This window comes from Meriones unguiculatus, chromosome 5 (genome assembly GCF_030254825.1).
Source record: "Meriones unguiculatus strain TT.TT164.6M chromosome 5, Bangor_MerUng_6.1, whole genome shotgun sequence".
Classification (NCBI taxonomy): domain Eukaryota; kingdom Metazoa; phylum Chordata; class Mammalia; order Rodentia; family Muridae; genus Meriones; species Meriones unguiculatus.
Genome location: NC_083353.1, coordinates 84,630,675 through 84,646,580, shown reverse-complemented (window position 1 = coordinate 84,646,580; position 15,906 = coordinate 84,630,675). Strand labels below are relative to the sequence as shown.

The 15,906-nt window shown below is 43.9% G+C and overlaps 1 protein-coding gene across 6 annotated transcripts in view; it reads left to right on the top strand.

Annotated features, from left to right (window-relative positions):
• Positions 1-15,906, top strand: part of Adamts9 (ADAM metallopeptidase with thrombospondin type 1 motif 9) — a 178,326-nt gene that overhangs the window by 115,956 nt on the left and 46,464 nt on the right. For all 6 annotated transcript variants that reach the window (XM_060383774.1, XM_060383778.1, XM_060383776.1 and 3 more), the window contains 2 exons: positions 3,075-3,248; positions 13,952-14,122. In XM_060383774.1, coding sequence (XP_060239757.1) covers positions 3,075-3,248; positions 13,952-14,122 — 345 coding nt within the window. The remainder of the gene's footprint in view (positions 1-3,074; positions 3,249-13,951; positions 14,123-15,906) is intronic.

Sequence of the window (15,906 nt, the reverse complement as noted above, 5' to 3'; positions counted from 1 at the left end):
GAGGTAATTCTGTACCCCATGAGACAATTAGCAATGTCTGGAGATGGAGTTGCCATAGCTTGGAGTGAGAGAAAGGAATCTGGGTTTAGTGGCAACAAAGAAAGAACGTTTCTCAGCTTCTACAGTGCACAGAACATTCCTACAACAGAGAAGCACTTGGCTGAGACCTTAATAGAGAACCCAGTGGATGGGATGCACTTCATAGAGTTTAGTGGGCAGTGTTGTAATTTATAAAAGATTTACATACCCATTTTCAAGTTAATTCCAGCTTTTAAAATAATGGTGCCACCATTAATCTCAGCATAATACTAGAAGAAATTGTGAGACAAAATCCTTTCTAAATTTATTATTTATTATTATTATTATTATTATTATTATTATTATTATATGTAAGTGTCAAGTTCTGCTTAAGCCAGTGAGTTCTACATTCTAGCATTGCACAGCAGGGAACTAGAAGAGATGAAGCCTGGCTCCCAGCTTAGCAGTTCACCATGAAAAAAACATCTCCTTTCACACCCTTTCACACCCACTGGCCCTGCCAAGATGGTGGGAGGGGCACGTCAATAAAGGCGGTGCAAATGTCCTCTACCTTGGAACTAAAAAGTTCACTGAGCGTAACTAGATCCAGGATCGCATTGGGGACCTTCTGATGCCTGATTTTTGTACAATCTCTCAGAATTTGTGATTCTACACAATCTCTCAGAATCCATCAAGCAAGACTACCTGGCTCTGCCCGCAAATTGTTGTCTTCCATGAACTAGGACAGGAGAATGAAATTCAGTTGCAGCGTACCTCGTTCTGAGCGGAGATTACTACAGATGCATTATCCGGAAAGGCAGGGTTTGCACTTCACTCTTCATCTAAGTCCTGATAATAGTTTTTAATCAATAAAAGTAATTAGTGCAAAGTTGCCTTCTATATTACGATAATCAGAAGCCAGAACAATATAACATATGATAAAAGTTTCCTCTGTCTCATGCAAAACTATGAAACGTTGTAAGAAGTGATTGTTGAAATGGTAGATAATTCACGACTCTTGGTGCCTTATTTCACTGCTCTGTAGGTACCTCTTTATAGTTATGATAGCATCAGAAAGAGGTTTGGGAGTCTAGGGAAACAGCTCAGCAGCAAAGTACATGCTCTGCCTGCACGAGGACGGGGTTTGGATCCCTGGCACTGGGGTCACAATCTGACCACGTGTGCCTGTAGTTCTAAGGGAGGCTCTCTGAAAGATTTCTGGTGCTTGCTGGCCAGCCAGCGTAGCTGCATTTGTGAGTTCTGTGTCCAGTGAGAGACCCTTTCTCAAAACACAGCATGGAGAGCGACTGAGGAAGATACCAGAAGCAGGCCTGCAGACTGGACACTACCTCCACCCCTGCATCCAGTTACTTAACAACCTAATCCACAGTAGACACTCTGAAGGTCCTCCCCATTTTTCTTTCTTGTGGAAACATTATGTGATTTTTCTTTTCTTTAGAACTTATATCAGCTTTGTATCAAATCTCAGTGTGTTTACGTTATTATTCTCCGTATTTCTGTTGCACACTGTTCTAGAGGTATATTCTTGGATTTCAGAGTTCAGATTCGAATATCCGGAACTCTTTGGTTGTTGTCGATGACACTTGAATATTTCTATCCTTTGCTGGGTAACTCTACTCCCGTACTTTCCCAGTACCGTCCGTGTAAAATATTACTCACATAGCCCCTGTGAGCTAAGTGGCTGATGTCGGGAGGCAAAGCCATCTGTGGCATTTAAGAGTCCTCGCCTTCTCCTTCCCAGAACATAATGACTTTAAAGCCTGGTTTCTTGTGGGTCACAAACTCATTCAATTCAATTAATCCAATTAAACCCAAACAATAGCTGCAATGTTGAGAAGAAGCATTGTCTTCCGCTCCCTTTGATGTGAGCTCTGAGCCTCTTCCCCAGCATAGATTTTCCTGAAACAATAGGATTTTCCAAGCTGCCTTCTGAAAAGGAGCCTCAGCTGCAGAAGCATCCACTTGGGTGTATATCTTGACAGAATTTCCATCACTCACAGAGTACCTTGAATTCTTCTCCAAGTAAATTGGACAAGCATGCAATCCTAGCATGCTGGTTCTGTTTTAAGAGGAGACTTTCTCTTAGCTACATGGCATGAATGTCTGATAACTTTGTTTTTTTAACACCAGGCAAATTAGTAGAGATGGATTTATGCCCCCCCAACTGCTAATAACCTTTAATAACGAAGTGCCGCACTGTGCAGTTCTTTCTAATCAAAGGTTGCCTTCGGTTTCTGACTGCCAAAACCTTAATAAAGACAATAATTCTTGGCTTGCCCATAAGTGAGATTATGCAACCAGCAATGAGGAAAACATTAAAAAATTAATTTAGGGGAAAGTTAATTGGTGTTTTGCAACTTGGTCAACAAAATGTTTCATCGTGATTAATGGGATTTTCAAGGACTGAAAAACATTAAGCCTGAGGAAATTATTTTTCCTTATTAGCTTTTATTCTCCATCTATTCATTTGAGATTATAAGTAGGCATAGATACTTAAGTGAATTCCATGATTTAAACAAGCAAACAAACAACAAGCGAAGCAATGTTCTGTCTCCAGGAATGGAAACTAGAAGATAAAGGGGCAGAAGAAAGTCATTCTACTTAAATGGCCTTAATTGTCAATGGTTGGCTCTCTGTGGGTTAGACTGTAGAAATGCATGTCAAATTTTCATAAACCATGCATCTTCCAGGATGGAAGTTATGCTCCTTTTCTTTGTTTTTGTTTGTTTGTTTGTTTTAATGTGGCAGCATTACTTCTGGATTATGCTATTTCCTCACAATCTCTCCACCCTCTGCCACCCAGTGAGAGCTTTGGTTCCTCCCCACTTGGGTGGCTCCTGCTCCTTGTCCAGCATTGGCAGTGAGTTTCCAGCTTTTAGACGTTGCCTTGGGGTCCCCCTCCTTGGAAATGAGAAAGCATTTTGACTGCTGTGAAAAATCATTGGATTAAGAAAGCATTGCCCTCCTCTGTGACCTACCCCTTCCCGCCCTCCAGAAAGAGCCCAGATGCCTACTTACACCCTGTGTCTCTTCAGTGCTCTGTGTCCTGTGGCCAAGGAGTGCAGCAGAGGCATGTGGGCTGTCAGATCGGGACACACCAAACAGCCCGAGAGACTGAATGCAGCCTATACAGCAGACCAGAGTCGGAGCGTGTCTGCCAAGCCTCACCATGTCCTCTCTACACTTGGAGGGCAGAGCGATGGCAAGAAGTAAGTAGAGCCATGAAGTAAGTGCACACCTGCCCGCGTGTCGCTCCACCCCCTTGCCAGCATCACATCCGCACCCTATGGAGCCGGCAAAGCCATTCAGCACAGTGGCGTTGTTGGCTCCTTCCCATAAGGTTTGCTGTCAGGCTCTAGGCAATTCCTGTTTCTGTCTCCCTGTGTCCTTGAGTATGCCAGAGCTGGGTTCACTGAAATGGAAAAAGACAAGAAGAAAAAAAAAAAGCCTTTGCCAAGAGTATAAGCGTCAAGACAGCTTTCCCAGGAGGGGAGATGGGAGGGATATTTGAATATGTCTGTTTGGATTTGGTTATTTTGTGTTCATGTGAATAGCCATAAGCAGCGAGTCGAACTTGAGGTAAAATTTCGTCTGTATTTTTCCTCTTTCTGTGACATTGACTGTCAGGGAGAGGAGATGGACACTCGCGTAAAACGCTCACTAAGTAGTGAAGAATTTACAACGGTTTCCACAGTTGATGGAATCTGCAGGGACTGTTCAGTTAACGCAGAAATCGGCCAGACTTATTTTCCCTGTTAATGTTTGACTAAAGCAGACACTTAAATGTCCACGCTGCTGGAAAGTCTAGCTGCTGGAAGGAGCAGTATAAGACATTAGGAGAAGGTGACACCAGTGTTCAGAGCAGAATGCTAGATTATAGAAAGAGGGGGAAAGAATTAGGAAGCAAAGTGAGTTCTGCTGACGATGGAATGAAACAAACTGCGTGCTGCTGAAGAGGGAAGATGAAGGACTCCCCCTCACCGACAGTGCTCTCAGCACAAGGCAGTGTGTGTGAAGGTGATTGTTCTGCCCTTGGCGCTTTCTGTCCATCATCTCACTCTATCTTTTGAACAACCAGATGAGGTGAGAGAATTATTATCATCCCCTTTTGCAGGTGGTAAAACCAAGGTTTGGGTAGACTTTGCCAGTAGCCCACATCTATCAGCTGGAGAAAGCCACACATGAGGCTGTTTGTTTTCTTAAATCTTAGTGTTTTTCCAACTGTATTCTGTGCCCCTGGGATTGGTTTTTCCAGCCCCGCCCTCCCCAATCCCTTCCTGGCAATGAATCCATTCCTTACTACAGTGGTCCTTCTCTAGGAATTCCTCCTTCTCCATCCGCTTCATCCTGTTGCTTGTTTTTATTCTAGACTTTTCTTTGCTTCTGTCGGATAGTATCAGAGAGAATACCTAAGACAGTTAAATTTCAGATTATTTGAACTGGAGCAAGCCAGAAACATTATCAGGAATGTACGCTTAGAATAATATTGGTGTGGACTTATCTCAGCTATGGCATCCATAGCCTCATCACTCAGAGCAAGAATTATTCTATCTCTGAACCTGGGCTTGCCATCTGTAGGATGAGAATGGTAGTAACTTTGTGGAACAGTTTTAAGGAAGTTGGAGAGAACACTTATCTGTCATCAGTTGCAATCGCTCCGGACTGGCAGTGACAGATAAAGGAGAGGTTACCTCATCTTCCTGACTCACTGAGACTTGCGACTGTCTTTGGAATTCCTGCTTCAGACCTACCCCTGCCTGTTTTCTCCACCTCACCCTTGTCGCTAAACTCAACTCCTTGTCTCTGTTCCAAAGATCAGAGAGTGAGGAAGTAGTCACAGATGAACCAACGCTAACTGCTTATGCTGTAAGCCAGCATTTGAGAGTTCCGGAGCCAATCATGAGAATTATAAGCTCTATTACTAATTCCTCCTGAATCCCATAGGGTAGAAAAACCACACAAGAAACATGCCTAGAAGCTTCTGTCTTTGCATGTGTCATGCAGTGGACCTTCTAAAATCCTTCCTCAAATATTGCTACCAAGCTTCCTATAGAAAGACTTAAATGTGATGGAGCATGCCCTTAATCCCAGCACTCAGGAGGCAGAGACAGGTGGATCTCTTTAAATTCCAGGCCAGCCAAAGATATGTAATGAGCCCCTGTCTCAAAGGAGGAGGTGGAGGAAGAGAAGGTGGAGGAGGAGGAGGAGGAGGAGAGGGGAGACAATGGCTTGAGAAGATGGATGATAGAACTTGTATATAGTAAGTTTAGAAGAATTTAACTGTGGTCACGGAGAAAACAAGAGCTGTAAATGACAAAACAAAACCAAACAGGTTCTAGAATTTATCCCTCTGCTAATGTGCTCTCTCCTACTCCCAAGGAAGAGTTTGAAGAGTTACCAGATTGGTAAGGGTGGATGGAAATCCATGAGTGACACTGAGTGAGAGAGTAAAGTTCAAGGCAACAGAGGAGAGACAGGTCCTATCAGCCTATTCCAGATGTCCTCACAGTATCAAGGCTTAGAGGGGAGGTTGAAAATCACTAGGCAGCCATCTTAAATGACCACAGTAGGACCAGTGCTGCAGCCTCAATGTTGCAGCCTCAGTCCCACTCACCTGCACAGGACTCCTTTCAAGATCAAAGATATTCTCATTAAACATTAAGCTGGAACACAGGCTCTAAGAGCAACAATCAATAAATGGGACCTCATAAAACTGAAAAGCTTCTGTAAAGCAAAAGACACTATCTTCAGAACAAAACAACAGCCTATAGACTTGGAAAGGATCTTCACCAACCCTGTATCTGACAGAGGGCTGATATCCAGAATATATAAAGAACTAAAGAAGTTAAAAAGTAGTAAATCAAACAATCCAATTAAAAAATGGGATACGGAGCTAAACAGAGAATTCTCTGTAGAGGAATATAGAATGGCAGAGAAACACTTAAAAGAGATGCTCAGCATCTAGCCATCAGAGAGATGCAAATCAAAACAACCTTGAGATTTCACCTTACACCCATCAGAATGGCTAAGATAAAAAACTCAACGGACAACACATGCTGGAGAGGTTGTGGAGAAAGGGGAACCCTCCTCCATTGCTGGTGGGAATGTAAACTTGTAACACCACTTTGGAAATCAATCTGGCGCTTTCTCAGACAATTAGAAATAGCACTTCCTCAAGATCCAGCTATACCACTCCTAGGCATATATCCAAAAGATGCTCAAGTAGACAACAAAGACATTTGCTCAACCATGTTTGTAGCAGCTTTATTGGTAATAGCCAGAACCTGGAAACAAACCAGATGTCCATCAACAGAGGAATGGATACAGAAATTGTGGTACTTTTACACAGTGGAATACTACTCAGCAATTAAAAACAAGGAAATCATGAAATTTGCAGGTGGGATCTAGAAAAGATCATCCTGAGTGAGGTATTCCAGAAGAAGAAAGACACATGGTATATACTCACTTATAAGTGGGTACTAGACCTATAAGATAGGATAAACATACTGAAATCTGTATACCAAAAGAAGATAAACAAGAAAGAGGACCCCGGGTAAGATGATCAATCCTCACTTCGAAAGACAAAGGGGATGGACATTGGATTTAGGAGAAAACAAGTAACAGGACAGAAGCCTACCACAGAGGGCCTCTGAAAGACTCTACCTAGCAGTGTAACAAAACAGATGCAGAGACTCATAACCAAACCATTAGCAGAGTGCAGGGAATCATATGAAAGAAGGGGAAGTTAGTATGACCTGGAGAGGACAGGAGTTCCACAAGGACCAAATATATCTGGGCACAGGGGTCTTTTATGAGACTGTTTCTCCAACCAAGGACCATATATGGATATAACCTAGAATCCCTGCTCAGATGTAGCCCATGGTAGCTCAGTATCCAAGTGGGTACCCTAGCAAGGGGAACAGGGACAATTTTTGACATGAACTCAATGGCTGGCTCTTTGGTCTCCTACCCCCTCCCACCCTACCCCCCCCGCCAAGGGAGGAGCAGCCATGCTAGGCCACATAGGAGGACATTGCAGCCAGTCCTGAAGATACCTGATAAGCTAGGATCAGATGGAAGGGGAGGAGGACCTTCCCTATCAGCGGGCTTGGAAAGGGGCAGGGAGAAGATGAGAGAGGGAGGGTGGGATTGGGAGGGAATGAGGGAGCAGGCTACGGCTGGGATACAAAGTTAATATTTTTAAAATAATAAAAAGAAGAAGAAACATGAAGTTGGTGCTCACTGTACTGTGCAGCCCCTCCCAAACTCCCCTGCCCCAGAGTTCTCTTCTGTCTACCTCTGTACTCTCAACTCCTCCCTCAGCTGCCATTTGACCTGATCTCATCCTTGCATAGGCTTATGTGCTAGTTTCGCATGACCTGAGGTTGGTGACGCACCAATGCACAGCCTCCCAGGCAAACAAATGAGCCACGCGGGAAGGGTTTTCTACCTGAAAACCCTTTTCTTTCCTAGCATGCTTTGGCAAACACTTCTTGTTATGTTTGCCTTTTGTGTATGTATTGTACCTTTTGGTTCTCTTTTGCACAATACTAAAACTCACTAGTTTGTTATTAAGATGCATTTCCTACTAAGCCCATGAACAAAAGACACCCTTCTCCTATTAAGAAATAATTAGGGAATCTGGATTGAGAAGCACAACTTTTGCATGTTGCAGTGGTTATCGGGGATATTTTATACAGCTGCAAGGATTATGAACTGCACGGTTCCAGGGACTGCTGTTCCTATGGGGTACAATGTGCGGAGCTAGCTTCCCTTGGAATTGTCTAGTTCAGAGGCCCCTCACTGGTGATAACTGCATAATAGAATGAGCCTTTACTAAGCAATAAACAAGGCATTTAATGAGCGTTTTTGTATGCAGTGACCGATTACTGAACTACTTCCTTAACTTTTTGATGTAGTCATGTTTTATCCCATTTATTGTGAAGAAACAAGAGGCTAAGAGAGGCTAATCCATCAAAGTTCTTGCATATAAGGCGAGGATTTGAGGGCCAGGAGACTGGCCCCTAGAACACAAACCGTGAGAGTTAATATCCTTGGTCCCTCCACCTCAGCATGGCCGTCATCTCACAAGCCTCCTCCTGGAGAGCTGGTTTCAATGCATTGCCCACTTTCTTGGGTTGCACCTCCCACCTGCTTCCGAAAACCAACAGTCTCTGTGCAGTTGGGTGGCTGACATGAGGTTCTGGTCACCAGAAGGTTCTGGTGTTAGTGCCACTCTGCTCAGAGACGCTTTTGGTTGTGCCAGTGAGAAAGAGTGGCAGCTGTTTAAGACGGGGACTTAGTTTTCCAGAATTTCCCCAGCATTTAGCACAGTACCTACAGCACATAAGATACCTGTGAATGGTTGAATTTATGAATGGAGAGACAAAAGATGGTGGAGGTGTGGGGGTTGGAGAGTGGGCCATGCCTGCTTCTTCTACTGAAGAATAAAGACATTCCAAGGTCCTCTGGAACAGTTAAGCCAACGTTCTTTCTGGAAGAGCAGCTGCTGTGTTCTCTTGTCACAAGGCCATGAACATGCTGTGACTTTGCAGAACTGCCTGGCCTGTTGCTGTTTGTCCCAGAAGAGGAATTGGGGCCTCTTTAGAGCATATTTCAAGTTTAAGAGCATTTATTGTACTCAGCCAAGAGCGATTCCCAAGTTCATCTCCTCAGAATAGAACAGTAGGAATGAGCAGCAATTCCTAGGTCAGTTGAGTGATAAGATTTTCATGATGTTTACAACCAGGAGTGGAGAGGGCTTGGTGTGGTCATCTTAACCCTGTATTACCCATTGCCTCATTCACTTATTCAACATTATGTGTCAATCACCTAAAAAGTACCAGACACTGGACATTAGGCATGGTTTTGTTGTTGTTTGTTTTGTTTTGTTTTAATCCCCAAACTTCAAATCCTATCATCTAAAAACCCCTACCTGAGGCCAAGTGTCATGATGGCATATGCCTACAGCCCCAGAAACAAGAAGGCAGGAAGGTGGCAAGTATGAAGCCAGCCAGGGCTACATAGGGAGACCCTGTTCCAAAAAGAACTGAGCAGGTCAATAACTCAGTGGCAGAGCTTAGAGTTGCTTGTAAGACCTTAGATTCGGGTCCCGGCACCATTGGAAAAAAACAAGATGGGAAGAAATGAAAGACAAATCTTACCCACTGTGGTCCTCACCCCCATACATGCTATAGCTCCTCACCTCCAGCTTTAGGAAATCTTAGGATGATCCCTGCCCTTCTGGCCCTGGTAACTCACTTGCTCCTTCACTCCTTTACATCACCTGCCGCATACCCCCTTCCACATCACTGGGCTGCCCACTGCTTCTCTTTCCTCCTAGATGGCTTCTAACTCATTAACATAATCTATTATGGGACCCATCACTATTTACATGATTTTGTGGGGGACCCTTAGGGTTAAGCTTCAGTGGTTACCTAAGAGATATGTGAGACCCCAAACTGGGAGTAGCTGGCTCCCTGGCTGTCAAGCAGTGACAGAAACTGAATTAGAAGTCATCAAGCTGACCTCTAATCTGCAACACAGACCAGTGCCATTGCAAACGTTAGTCAGATGAACGACTTTTTCCATAAGAGTGGCTGCTTTTTCTTTCTTTTAGACAACGGTAGATGAGTCCGTTTGTTCTTACCTTTCTTTGGGACATAAACACCCAGCAAAAGCAACCCAGCGTTATCAACTTCCCCCATTGGGTCTGTGACTCATCAGTCCATATGCTTCCCAATAGCAGTAATCGGCTACCAGAAATGACAAATTCTTTCATCCTTGGGGAAAACATCCTTTAAAAGGTAGAACCTGTGAATGGCCGGTGATTTTCTTTTTCCCCATGGTTAGGGAATCGTGACAAAATGTGTGTTTCAAAATGAAAGACAATTTTCTTATGTTTAAAGATTGCAATAAATGACTCATTAGATATCAACCTAAAAACAAATCAACATGTTGAAGAACTCGTACCTTAGGGGTTTATTTTAGGTCTTCCTCACCCTCAGATTTTGTAAGTTATTTCCTGTTAGTCTCAGTACCTTGGAAGGCATGCACCCTGCAGAACAATGGATGTGCCAGCCTGTTTAACCTGGCACTGTGATTATTTCCTTTCTGCGTCTAATGCATGCTGAGATCCACAGAGGCTGCTGCAGTTACCTAGTCATTTATTGGGTTGTTGCTTTATTAATTCAGAAGACCATAATGAAAACACAGAAAACCTCCTGCAAATCAAAATGAGGCAGCTTGAGCGTTCCTTTTTTTTTTTTTTTTTTAATTTTAAGAATAGTCTAGATAATATTCTAGGACAGGAGGTGCTAAAGATTATTGTGGGCCAGGATGGGAGAGGGGTAAGTATTTACCAAAGCTAAAGCACCCCAGTAGCATGAGCTAGATTTATTTTCCCCATGACTTCTCTAAGGCTTAAGTTTCCAGGAGAAAACATTAGTCACATGGTTTTCGGAGCATGAAAAAAAAGTCAATTATTTACCTGGTTTAATTTTTAATTTCCCAGAAAGTTTTATTCTGGGTAAGCTTTCTCAGTGCAATTCCCTGCCAGTGTCAAAACAGTTTTTATAATAGTTAATTATTCTTCGAGAAGGGAAGAAAATACTTAATGAGCAAAAACTGTTGAGGAACCCTAATATTTCTACTGGGAGCTGTTACTTATTGACACCAATTTGAGCCTTATCGATTAGTGAGAATGTACTTGGACATGACAAGATTTAATTCAAGTTTAGCTATGATTTTGATGTCCCTAAGTCCTAATTTTCCAAGGAATTATTATTTTTTCCTATGGGAAAATATTCCTTCTTCAGGAATGAAGAAGTGTGGTTTTTAACATTCAGCAAAACATTATAACTTCTTAACAGTTGCCAGTTTACTCCAAGGAAAACCAAAAGCTTCTAACTCCAGAAGCTTGAACCAGGGAACCAGGGAACCAGGTTCAGCTGGTCCCCACCGCTTTGAAGCGGTTTAGCTTCTTCTCATCTCACTGTGACTTCAGGTCATATTTGTGCCTCTAGATGCTGATTGGTGACATGTCAGCTGTGGAGGTTTGCTCCTAAGCAGCTAGACATCTAATTTTCCAATGATGAAGCTACTGCAATGACCTACCGTCTATCTTTTGCTTCCTAAAAGAACAATGACTCATGGAAGACAGAGGTCGACATCATATGCTCCAACAATTCCACTCCTAGAAACAGACTCAAAAGAATTGAAATCAAGTGTTCAAATTGTGGTCTGAATGTCCATAATAGAATCATTCACCATAGACAGGAATGGAGTGATGTAAATGTTCTATCGCTGGATTGTAGCAGTGGCTGCACAGCAGCAATGCTGTGTCACCGATTTGACATTTTAAAATGGTGAAATTATTTTTGTTCTTTTTTTTCCATATTTGATGGTTTGTGTGTGTTTGCACACATGTGTGCATTCATGTGTGCGAATGAGAGTATTTGGGAGCCATACACATATGTGGTGATCAGGGGACAAACATTACCTTGTTTGAAAGGATCTTGTATTATTCTCTATTGTGTATGCCCAGCTAAGTGACCCTCTATTTCCCAGGATCCTCCTGTTCCATTTCCCATTTTCCTCATTGGGATCCTGGGATTGCAGATTCTCAAACTATTCCTCCAGCTTTTATATAGGTTCTGGGAATTCAAATTCGGGTTTTCATGTTTGAATGTCAAATGCATTTAACCACTGAGTCATCCTTCAGCCCCTGTATTATCCCTTTTTTTAAAAAATCAGGCATACATGAAAAAGGCAGAGGGTGGATTGGGGAAGGCGTTTCAGAGTGATGCTGTGTCTCAAACCTAAATGCCTTTGAGGCAAAGCAGATGAAAGAGAATCTCTGCCTGTGCTGTCTAGTTTTATGTCAACTAGAGTCATCTGAGAGGAGAGAAACTCAGTTGAGAAAACGCCTCCATAGTATTGAGCTGTGAGCAAGCCTGTAAAGCACTTTCCTATTTAGTGATTGATGGGAGAGGGCCCAGTCCATTATGGATGGTACCAGCCCTGAGCCAGTGGTCCTGAGTTCTCTAAGAAAGCAAGCTGAGAAAGCCATAAGGAGCAAGCCAGTAAGCAGTACTCCTCCATGGCCTCTGCATCAGCTCCTGCCTCCAGGTTCCTGCCCTGTTTGAGTTCCTGTCCTGACTGCTTTCAATGATGAACAGTGATGTGGAAGTGTCAGCAAGTAAACCCTATCTTACCCAAGAAAGGAGATGTTTTTAGAAATGCGTCACAGCAATAGAAACAGTAAATAAGGCACTGCCGAGAGAGAGAGAGAGAGAGAGAGAGAGAGAGAGAGAGAGAGAGAGAGAGAGAGAGAGAGGCGGGTCCTGTGGCTCTCCCTACAGAACTTAAAATAAGGAATTCTCAAATAGAGTGTGCTAATAATGCATCAAAACTTGTTGGTGTTGTATAAGCCAGGGGCAACAGACACCCAATCTTGGGGAATAAGATTCAGCAACTCTTGTGGCAGAGAAACCTGCCTCCACCCTGCAGCTTTCTGAAGTAAGCCAATGCTTTGGACAGGCTTTAGTGACAAAGCAGGACAGTTTACCTTCCAAATGGAGTTTGTTGTTGGAGTGAAACATGCCACTACTTCTGTTTTCCTTCATTAGATCATGGAAGTAATCAAGTGTGACAGGGCAAGTGACATAGGCTCTAACAGCTCCAGGTTCTTCTCAGAATTAGAGATAATGGCCTTTGCTCTCTCACTGCCCAGATGTCCCTTTACTGCTCATTCTTGGTGCAAAAATGGCGCCTTTCTGAGAACAAGGAAGTCCTGATAAGGCCACCCCTGTCCTTCAGGACCTACCTTCAGTTGGAACTGGGTGATTATTTGTTGGGCGACTAGAGCTGAGATCAGTCTACCTGCCATAGGTCAGGCTGTCAGACCACACATTGAGAGTGGGAAATGCACCCTTTAGGTGCCCTGGAATAGAAAATAGAGCAAAACACCATAATCTGGGAGAGAGTGTGATGAATAACTAGGTGACGACCTTCCTAGCCCTAGAAGCGTTTCAATGCCACTTTAGCAATCATGGGTCATGGTCTCTCCTCCCCTCCCCTCCCCTCCCCTCCCCTCTCCTCCCCTCCCCTCCCATCTCCTCCCCTCCCCTCCCCTCCCCTCCCCTCCCCTCCTCTCCTCTCTTCTCTTCTCCACTCTTTTCCTCTCCTATTCCCTTTTTCTCTTCTCTTTTCCTTCCTTCTTTCTCTTCCTCCTCCCCTTCTCCTTTTTTTTTTTTTTGAGACATGATTGCCCTGACTGTTCTGAAACTTGCAGTATAGACCAGAATACGAAATAGCCTCAAACTCAGAAATCTGCCTGTCTCTGCCTCCAGAGTGCTGAGATGAAAGGTGTGTCCCACCGTACCTGGGGTTTTCTCCCTTCTTTCTCCCTGTCCAGTCTTTTTCCTTCTCTTATTCCCTTTCTCTTTCCTCTCTCTCTTTCTCCTTTCATTCTTCATATCTTTTTCTTCCTCTCTTGCCTTTTCTCCCTCTCTCCCTTCTCCTTTTCTTCCCATTTTTCCTTCAGCAATATGGATTGAGGCCAGAGTCCTACCCATGCTAGGCAAGTACTCTACCACCATGCTACATCCCTAGCAATGGATTCGGTGTTTGAGTGAGTGCTGGATTAAAAACAAACAAACAAAAAAACTTGAGTCATCCAAGCTGGTATTCATTCATTCACCCTTTCATTTCCTCGTTCATACAGACATGATGGAAAACACCTCCCTGGGTCAGGGATAACGTTGTCAGGTGCCTAGATAGAAACAGTCAACACCTAGGGATCCTCCCGCTCTAGCATCTCTCTAGCTACGTCATCAAATAACTGTAAGGATAAGGACCTGCAGCTGAGCGAGGAGGCTTCATCTCACCCCACTCCATCTGTCTCTTGCAGTGCACCAAGACCTGCGGTGAAGGCTCCCGTTACCGACAGGTGGTGTGTGTAGCTGAGGACCAAAGTGAGGTGCACAGCGCGCACTGTGACTCAGAGCAGCGGCCTCCAGACCGTGAGAGCTGCAGCCTGCAGCCCTGCGAGTATGTGTGGATCACAGGAGAGTGGTCTGAGGTATGGTCCTGGGGAATCTCTGCTGCATCCAGGGTAGGAGCAGCGGGGTAACGGGGCGGAAACCGAGCCTCTAAAAATTAAATGTTCTCACCCAGTACCACGTTCCCCGAGTTCTGCATGCTTCGAGTCACCTTTATTTCCTTTGAATAGAGATGAAAGGGATTTACTAGGGAAGCTGAACCTTCATATGATGGCTTCAGGTGCCAGCAGAGGAAGTATCTTGGGGCTGGGAAGAACTCTTAAGTGAGCAAAAGCGTTTGCCATACAAGCATGAAGACCTGAGTTTAAATCCCCAGAGCCCATATAGAAACCGAACATCATGACTTGAGCATATGTATGTCATCTCAGCGCTCCTCCTGGGAGATGGGAAGTGAAGAAAGGGAATGTTCAGAAGTATATAGTCCAGCCAGCCTGTTGTATGCAAAGGGAAAACAAGATAGAGACCCTGTCTCTAAACAAGGTGGAAGGTGAGAACCAACAGCCAAGGTTGGCCCCTGACCAACACGCACACTGTGGCATGTGCACACTGCGGCATTCACACAAGTGAATTTGCATACACACCTACACAAACATACAGATCGTATACAAACACACACACACACTAAAAAAATAAATAAAAGTCTTAGTGTCAGGGGGATGCTAGGTAGAGGTAGGGATTATGACAGGCTAGGCTGTGCCCTGTGACCAGGCACTCTTCTTCTGTGATGGGAGTAGTTGCACACAAACACACATTCACCGTTGCCCAACTGAAGTTCTCAAAAAAGCAGGAAAGTCTGGACTTTTATACGTGGTCTCTTAACTTGGTAAAGAGGCCTGACATTTTTATTTGAAAACATTGTATAGGCAAAAAGCAAGTGTTTCCTGTAAGACAGGTGTGGGTTGCCCATTTAAGCGCCTTGGTCCAGCAAAACAGAAGAATGTTCTGTGATAGCTAATGGCTCTCAAGCCTCCTTTTCTCCTATAGGCTCCTGAGGGCACTGTCTACACAGACACCTCTAGTTATTAATGAACCAGTACCATTAATAGCATGATTAACTCCGAATCTTCAAACTGTTTCAAAGTGCTAAAAAAAAAAAAAAAAAAAAAAAATCTAAACTTCAAAAGTATTGCAACTGTCCAAAAGAACATAGAGATTCAAAGAGGAAGTACCATGGTTCACAGTAGAGGTGATAACAATGGTAGGTAACATATATGTTCATGCGGGGAGCTCTTTATATTTGCTTCTATATGATATACTTGATATGTGTTGAACTGTGTCTGTACTCAAAGACATATTTTCCAAATATGTCCTCCCATCCTGTACTCAGAGGCACTGATTTTTGTCCTCTAAGAAGACGTTTGTCAATGTTAGGAGACATGTCTAGCTGTCACAGCTAGGATGGGAGACTCTTCTGGTATCTGGTAGGTGGAGCCAGGGTCAATACAAAGTGATGGACAGTGCACCAGACATGGTCACAACACACACCTGGGTATCTGAGGTCCAGAGTTCCAGAGCAAAGAGCCCTGCTCTGCCACATCCCACGTGTCTCCAGACAGCAAGGAGAACCCTTAAACAGTGAAGGGAGATGTCTTGGTGGATAAGATGCCTGCTGTGAATTCAGTTCAGATCCCCAGCACCCATGACAAAAGCCAGGCATGCCAACACATATCCACAATTCCTGAGCTTGTGGACAGTGACAGAAAGCCCTCCCTGGATCTCACTGGCCATCCAGTCTAGCCAATCGGTGAGTTCAACATTCAGTGAGAATTTCCTCAAAAACTATGGTGTAGAACATTGAACTTTG